Raw genomic sequence first — 9,044 nt, forward strand, 5'->3', positions numbered from 1 at the left:
ACACGACCCAAATTTCTAAAGACCAAGATTTTGTTGATTATAATATCATGCTTTTTAAAAACGGATTTCCTGAAGCCTGCATCCTTCTGGGAAATGTGTCTGCTTAATAATTTGCAGGAATGTAGCTGGACAGAGATAAAAGGCTTGGAGGAGCGGAAGGTTAGAGAAGAGCAAAGGAAAGAGGAATGGCAAGTGACGTCTTTATACCCATTGTTGCAAGATGTACCACGCTCTCAACTTTCTCCTGCTTCCTCCATGAAGGCAGATCCAAATCCATTTCACTTGCCTCCAGCAAGCTGCCTGATCTGAGGTTCTGAGAATAATTACAAATGCAAATTGAGAGGCAAAACTAGAAACGTCCTGATCAGAGCAGAAGAGAACAGATGAGGGAAGAGCTCATTTGTGTACATTTACTGAATCATTTTGCTAACAGTATTGCAAAGGCAATAACGTCTTTCTCTGCCAAAATCTGTCCGTATAGACTTAACAGTATCTGTAACAGTGTACAGAGACACTTTAAGGTTTCTGTTCAGTACTAGCTACTGGTCATTATCCTGACATCGGTATTTACTTTAGAAAAAGGCACCAAGAATGGTTTCTTCTCTGCACTTCTTCCACCTTACCTCTTCTTCTTACATAGTACACTGTGAAGCAGTCACAGGAGCAAGTGTGCAGAAAGACTTCCTGTAAAAGCATTTTGGTTCCTTTGGGTCATTTTCTCTGTGCCTCTGATGAAGATTATAGCCTCCGAATTAATTTTGAACACAGAGTTCAAAATTCACAGAGTTTGAACCACCACCCAAAGCTCCTAATCGGTTAAAATACAGCAGGATGTTCATTCATGTGTAGACGTGAACTCTACTGTTTGTGAAAAAAGGAGATTTGTGACATATTATTGCATAATTATTTTTGTTACCAGATGACAGAAATACAGGGGCATTTTTCTTAAGCACTGGGCACTCTGTAGTGTGTTTCAGAGGAATGGAATGAGATTTGTTTTCTGGTTGTCATTCAATTCCAGACATAATAACCTTGTATTTACTGTATATTATAATTATGTAGAGTAAGATTATGACTTGATTATGACCTTGGTCTGCAGTAAAGCCAAGAAAATTTATGCCAAATGGTTTTGTGCTAAATGAAAGTCACTGACTGGTAGTAGTGAGATGAGTAGATATCACCATTTGGTTTTGATTTTCTTGTCTTTCAATTTCTGTTGCGTGGCACTCAGGTTCAGATAAATGGATGAACTGCTACAAAATGTGGTGCTGAGTGGTTAGAATATCAGAGAAAAAAACTTGGATTCCTAGGGCCTCTTTAGCCTTATCTTCAGGATTCCTTGAAGGAAAGAATAGCCAAGTGTAATTAGTTTTATTCCCTCTAAAAAATTAATAGCCTTAATATAAAGCATGGGAAGACTGATGGAAGACAGACAACCTGGCTGAAGGAGCACAACAAAACCCCTGTACTTATAATACAGGGCGGTCAGTATTCCTACGCAGGCTGTGCTCCATATGCTGTCTCCTCCCTTTATTCTCTGTTATCTCCTCTGAACATTAAAAGGTTCTCAGGCAGCCACTGCTATTTCTGGGACTGCATGTTTGGAATACTGCAGAATGAAAGGTGGGGAGGGTGGCTCTGAGAGCAGCTTTGGAGCTTCTTAGGTACAGCCACTGAGGCAGGCTGGTCAGTGAGGTAGGAAAGAGTTCTGTAAGCTGTCTGCCAGTGGGTTGTTAGGTTTTTTCCTCTAGATTTTCACAGATTTATGATGAAGTAGCATTTTCAGTAATACATTAATTACTGAAACATGTTTGTTTATTGAAGCTAAATTATTTCATGGCTAAGCACAGCAGGGTGGCTAAAGTTTGATAAAGTGTGGATGATTCTGACCAGTGAAAGGAAGACTAATAAAACCTTCACCTTCCCAACTTGCAGCCAGATGTTTCAGCCTTTGAATACCTTTAATCAAAATATCTTAAGGAAGCTGTTCAGTTTCAGTGTTGAACAAAAGCAACTTTGAAATTTTTATCCTGTACACAAAGCCAGAGTTGTTCTTCTCCCGCTAGCGTTAGTCATGCCAGAGGGGAATTTAAATAAGGCAGGTTTGAAAAAAGACAGTGAGATAAAATGTTGATCAGAATCTCCTCTTAAGATATGAAAGGGAACATTTTTGTTGATTTCAGGAACTCAGGTCACTAAGCCAGATTTTTAGACATGGCCACCTAAAATATGTGCATATGTTCTCATCTATTTCAATGTGTTTTTCTCAACTTTATTATATCATTCCTTAAATCCTAATGGGATTTAATATCCTGGCTGCAGTAAGACAGGAAATGTCCTAGACTCTTAGAAGATGTGGCCTCAGTTCCAAGGAGGATATAGTGAGAAATAATAGAAATCAAGTGTATAGGGTAAGGAAACAGAGATAAAAATGACCAAGGTGGTGATGGGCAGATGTGTTATTATTGAGGAATTTGCTTGTTGATTCTTTTTTTGTTTTAAGTTAGTTGCGACAGATTCCCTTACCCTCATTCTCTCTTCCTAGATCGGTTCTTATAACTTTCGAGCTTCATAATAAGCAAAGTCACTGCCATGTGTAGTTTATGAGTCAGTTCCCAAGATTTACAGTCTTGAAAGCCAAGGAGTGCCCTTAATTCCTCCACTTCCAAAATTCTCCTTCTGCAAATGATCAGTTCATTTGCAGAGACAGTTCTTGTAAGATTATTGAAAATACAGAGCTTGCTTTAGGAAGCCAACATGGCAGAAATGGGGAGAAAGCTGAATTACTCTATCAGCTTTAAATTTTGACTTTTTGCTAAAGAAAAAATTGTTTCAGCCTTTCCAGCTTTCTGGAATTTGCAGAGGCTGCTTTTCCTTCAGAGAGGTTCTTTATAAAATCAAGCAGGTTATTCGACTCTTCAGTCTTCTTAATGTCTTGCGGGGTGAGATTTCTAACATACGGACACAGATCACTTTTGCATTAGAGTCCCTGAGATTTTCCAAAAAATACTGTGACTATGACCAGTAATTTGAGTTATTTGATGTAAAGCTTTTCCCAAAAAATTATTTGAGCACATTCTGTTGTATCCGTACTTCCTTATTCCTTCCCTCTGTCGCAGCATAGTCAAACCTGAAGTCACAAATATGTAATTAGATTTGTCCTTTTGCTCTTGCTTAATACAATCAACAGTAGTTACCAGTGCATAGTTTCTGTACTGAGTCTGATAGTGTCGGTTTATTAGGAACTGATAGATGGAGATTAGGATGAGAAGACTCCCTTTCTCACCATCATAAGTGAAGAAAACAGTATGAAAGTTTTAACAGATTTCTAAAGGCAAAATCCATGTAACAATGAAAAGGAGATACACTCCAGAGTGCCAGATTCAAAATTGCTGATATGTTTTAAGTGACTGTCCAGCCAAAGCTCTTTTACATTTAATATCTAATCAGAAGTGCTATGCGTTTAACTCAATTTGCTAAAAACATTACTGAAATCTTCTGCTCAGGTTGCACATTTACCTAGTTTGAGAGGTACTCTGGGCAGAGTCCTAGAATAAGGTGAACACATAAATCAGTTTTAATGTGACATTCCATCCTTAGGAGATTCCCAGCAAAACAGGAGCTGCAGCTGCCTGTGGCTGCATGTCCTCAGCTGGGCTTTCTGTCATACCCAGGAGTCAAATAAAACCTAATCAGGAATCAGACTTAAAATCAACAGAGAGCTCAATGCAGGGTATTGGCCCTGTTTGGAGGTACAGACTGTCTCTGGTGATGGAAAGGGAGTGAGAGTACCACTATTATTACTCTTTGTGGTCCCAAGCATCTCAGAGGAGGCTCTGCAAGTCCTTTCTTATTTAAAAAAGACAATGTCATGACATATCAGAGCAGCATCATGTAGATGGGAACCAGGCCATATTAAAGGCGGATAAACTGTCACACTTAGGCTCATGTTAGAATGTAATCCTGTTAGAGTTTCTCTACAGTATCACGTCATCTTACATAATTGAAAAGAGACCACTCTTGACTGAAACATGCCTGCGAGAGAGCAAACCTTTAACAGTGGGGTAGTTAATCTTACTGTTTCTAGAAAAGGACAACACGCAGTGTAGGCTGCATTACAGTATACGTACATTTACCATTTGAATTCATAATGACAAGCTACAAGACTTTTCAGGGTCTCTCTTTTTATGTCCAGCTGTTCTAGCCTTGAGGGTAATATCTGATGATGATTCAGATAAATATAGTAATCTGGAAGTGCGAGGTTCCAGGGTTACAACAGTTTGACTCCAAAAGAAGCTTTCTACACTGTCAGTCCATGGAGTTCCCAAAAGCAGCATTTGAGATGTGTTATAAACTGCACAGCTGTAGCAGAAGAACAAGATTGCATGTACTGATGAATTACATTTTTTCTGAATTACTCGGATGGTGCTTAAACTGCCTAAATAAAAGAAAAAATAGTTTTAAACATGATTTCTGTTCACTGAACTTCTGTTTTCTTGAAATCCTAGGCAGTGAGTTTTGATCTGGGTAAAAAGAATCTGGAAAAATACTATACTTATGTAATTGCAATTCAAGACTCTGAGATCTACACATGCTTGGTATTCATCAAGGTTTATATCCTTCATTAGGTTGCAGTTTGTAAACTGCGGTATATTTTTCAGTCATTGGAAACAATATATAACAAGACAAGATAATGTCATATAATAGAGTGTCATTAATTGCATGCTTTAGGGAGTCAAATTGTTTGGTTATAGATCCAAATAATAAACAGTAGCTAAGAATGTAAAAGTTTAAAAGTACATTTAAAAGTTGAAAAAATACATAAAAGAATTCATTCATACTAAAGCTAACAAATTTGTTTATGTAGCCATTCTCAGACAACTATGTAGCAGAGTTAAGTGTCTAACCTTTACGGTTTCAAAGATAGTGCTTGCCTGCAAAACTGTATTTTGAGCTGATATCTTAAAACAAAAGCTTAGCAGATGTCAGCCTGTTCCATTTAGCAGAAAACTAATTCTGAACTCTGTTGACAGCACAGTTCACATAAGAAACAATATCAAGATGACAGTTTTAGCATATACATGCCTTACAGCAGGATATCTTGTATTTGTGGATTACCGTACTTACTTAAAAGACTTTGTCTTAAGTAGCTAATTCACTGTTGTGAGGTGCAGTAATCTGGCAGCGTGCATTAAGTTGGAGAATATACATAATGGCATTACAGAAATAGAAGCAGAACATTCCAGAGTCTGGTAGGAAATGAAAAAACATAGAGTGTGATTAAATAATAGGGCCCAGAGTCATTCTGTCAGTGGTTCTGCAAAATTAAAAAAAATAACTGAGCAAAAATTTCAAGTTAAATGGTTTAGTTTTAGGTTTGTAAAATGCTTTAGTTTTAGGTTTTGAAACAGACTGTGAGAGGACAAAAACGGGTGTTACGAAATGCAAACACAAGTGGTAGATCTAGCCATGCCTGAAGTCACTGAAAGTCCTTCGATCACTGCAATGACTTTGCATCAAATCTATTTCAAGACTATTTAACAGTAATATTAAGCTAATGTTTAATATTAATGCCTTTTTTTCCCAGAAAGCCATAAAGAGCACAGCCTTAGAATAGTCTTCCACTGGACTTGATCTTCCCTATTAAACATTTCATACTATTCAGCTTTTTCTTTTCTCTTTTCTTTTACAGGCAGGCCAGATCTGGCAGATAGCTGATATGAGGACTTTGCTGACTTCAGACAGCTGAGTGTAAAACCAACAAACTTCAGTGAAAGGAAGTATTATCCCTCCAAGCAACTCATACACAGACGACTTTTGGTAGCTTTAAATTAACCTGTTGCTCATCTGCGAAGACACGGCTCTAGTTTCTTTCAGCACACATGGAGGAAAGGAACAAACTTTGTAACCCTGGCTAATAAGACTGTGGCTTTCTTATCAAAAGTAGGAGGTAGGCCAATTATAAAAGGATTATTTTATACTTAGCCTCCAGGACTTTATCTCTGGCCTGAACACTGGACATAAATTGCAGTCAATTTTAACGACCTGAGATTTTGCTACCTGTGCTTTATTATCGTTATCAGTTCTTTAACACTTTGGTATTTTATTTCTTTAAATTAGAAATGGGTTCTTGGACTAAAATGTGGCCCACAGATTGGACTGTTCTCTTGAAATCATGGCTTATCTTTTCCCTGGGGCTCTACATGCAGGTCTCCAAAACTTTGGCCTGCCCAAAAGTGTGCCGCTGTGATCGAAACTTTGTCTACTGTAATGAACGAAGCTTGACCTCAGTGCCTCTTGGGATACCGGAGGGTGTAACCGTCCTCTACCTCCATAATAACCAAATTAATAATGCTGGATTTCCTGCAGAGTTGCACAATGTCCAGTCTGTGCACACAGTCTACCTGTATGGCAACCAGCTGGATGAATTCCCCATGAACCTGCCCAAGAATGTTAGGGTTCTCCACCTGCAGGAAAACAACATTCAGACCATTTCTCGGGCTGCGCTTGCCCAGCTTTTGAAGCTGGAAGAGCTGCACCTGGATGACAACTCCATCTCCACTGTTGGCGTTGAGGACGGAGCATTTCGGGAAGCCATCAGCCTCAAGCTTCTGTTCTTGTCCAAGAATCACTTAAGCAGCGTACCAGTAGGCCTTCCAGTGGACTTACAAGAACTTCGAGTAGACGAAAATCGAATTGCTGTCATTTCAGATCTGGCCTTCCAGAATCTTACAAGTCTGGAGCGTCTGATTGTGGATGGCAATCTCCTTACTAATAAAGGCATAGCTGAAGGCACCTTCAGCCACCTCTCCAAGCTCAAGGAATTCTCAATAGTGCGGAATTCACTTACCTACCCTCCTCCCGATCTTCCAGGTACACATCTGCTAAGGCTCTACTTGCAGGACAACCAGATAACCCATATACCACTTACAGCCTTCTCAAAACTCCACAAGCTGGAACGTCTTGATATTTCCAACAATCAACTTCGGATGTTGGTAAAGGGAGTGTTCGATAATCTCCACAGCCTGAGGCAACTCACTGTAAGGAATAATCCCTGGTTGTGTGACTGCAGTATTAAGTGGGTCACTGAATGGCTCAAATTTATTCCCTCTTCCATCAACGTGCGAGGTTTTATGTGCCAGGGACCAGAGCAGGTCCGAGGTATGGCAGTCAGGGAGCTCAATATGAATATGTTGTCATGCCCCACCACCACCCCTGGTCTGCCACTTATCATCACCCCAGTCCCAGCTACAGCCATGCCAACTACATTAGTTCCTGCCTCATCAGTTCCTCTCCCAAGTAGCAAGTACAATCCTCTCACTCCTACCATAGCCACACTCCCCACTGTGCCTGACAGGGAGGACAGAGAAAGGGTGACACCTCCTATATCCGAACGGATTCAACTCTCCATCCATTTTGTGAATGACACTTGCATCCAAGTTAACTGGATGTCTCTTTTTACCGTGATGGCATATAAACTCACATGGGTTAAAATGGGCCATAGTCTGGTAGGAGGAATTGTTCAGGAACGAATAGTTAGTGGTGAGAACCAACACTTAAGCCTGGTAAATCTGGAGCCCAAATCCACGTATCGGATCTGTTTGGTTCCACTGGATACTTACAACAATTACCGAACTGGAGAAGACACTGTCTGTTCAGAAGCCACAACCAAGGCTTCCTTTTTTAGCAATGGCAGCAACATCCCCTCCAGCCACGAGCAGACGACTTCTCAGAACCTGGGCTCACCGTTTCTGCTGGCAGGGTTGATTGGGGGTGCAGTGATATTTGTCCTCGTGGTCCTGCTCAGCATTTTTTGCTGGCACATGCACAAAAAAGGGCGTTACACCTCCCAGAAGTGGAAATATAACCGAGGCCGTCGGAAAGATGACTACTGCGAGGCAGGGACCAAGAAGGACAACTCCATCCTGGAGATGACGGAAACCAGCTTCCAGATTGTCTCCTTAAATAATGATCAGCTCCTTAAAGGAGATTTCAGACTGCAGCCCATTTATACCCCAAACGGGGGCATTAACTACACAGACTGCCACATCCCCAACAACATACGATACTGCAACAGCAATGTCTCAGACCTGGAGCACTGTCATACGTGATAGTGAGGGGAGATGGGGGTGTTTAGGACAAAGAGAAGAAACTCTGGAAAAAACAACCCCCCAGCAACAATTGAAAAATTACATTTGATAAATGTTACACAGATGCATTTATGCATTTGAATATACTCTGTAATTTATACGGTGTACTATATAATGGGATTTAAAAAAAGTGCTATCTTTTCTATTTCAAGTTAATTGCAAATGGTTTTGTAACTCTTTGCTTTTTAAAACTTTAAAAAATATTGCTAAGTACTGTACAGGGTTGTACAATAAGAACCCAATGTCATGGCAAAGGAAAGAATGACTCATTCTTCAAACATTAACCACTTTGCTGTCGAAGCTGTCTGAGAGATGTTAAGTTTCTAGGTGTCCTGTAGTACAGGCAAATAAGTGCATATTAAAACAGGGTCACTAGGAACAGATGAAAGCAATTCAGATAAAATGGGTACAACCTTTCTGACTTGAACTCAGCAGTTGCTGTTGAGCTTCAAACAATTGGAAATACTTCCATTCCCCTTTGTCAGTTCTGCATTTCCTACCTCCAACTGAAAACTGGAGTTCTGAGTGCTACCAAAAAGGCTGCTTTCTTGTTTGATTGGTTTTCTCCCAATGTACTTGGAATAGGAAAAGTAGACAGAGCTCAGTATCAAAGTGACCTTGATTCCTGTTTGCAAAAGCTACGCTGAAAATGTCCCCCAATACTATATACTTTTATGATAGAAACTATTCTTGCTTTTTATTATGATTAAGAAGCTTTAGGCATTCTCTGACCCTTCTCAGTGGGAGAAGAAGGTTATTAGTATGTAACAGATAGCTGTCATTAAGTTGCACCTCTCTTTAATAGAGCAGCATTTGTTGACACAGCATGTTCAGGTAAAGCCTGAATGAAGGGAATTCTGAGTGCTCCCAGCTCTGCAGTATTTGTGTAGAATT

General features: G+C 39.9%; 1 protein-coding gene across 1 annotated transcript; it reads left to right on the top strand.

The window, feature by feature from the left end:
• The first annotated feature begins 5,695 nt into the window (after positions 1-5,695).
• FLRT2 (fibronectin leucine rich transmembrane protein 2) lies at positions 5,696-8,802 on the top strand. The gene has a single exon (XM_009870029.1). The coding sequence runs from the start codon at positions 6,123-6,125 to the stop codon at positions 8,109-8,111; it is 1,989 nt and encodes a 662-aa protein (XP_009868331.1). The 5' UTR covers positions 5,696-6,122; the 3' UTR covers positions 8,112-8,802.
• The last annotated feature ends 242 nt before the right edge of the window (positions 8,803-9,044 follow it).

This window comes from Apaloderma vittatum, unplaced genomic scaffold (genome assembly GCF_000703405.1).
Source record: "Apaloderma vittatum isolate BGI_N311 unplaced genomic scaffold, ASM70340v1 scaffold11935, whole genome shotgun sequence".
Classification (NCBI taxonomy): domain Eukaryota; kingdom Metazoa; phylum Chordata; class Aves; order Trogoniformes; family Trogonidae; genus Apaloderma; species Apaloderma vittatum.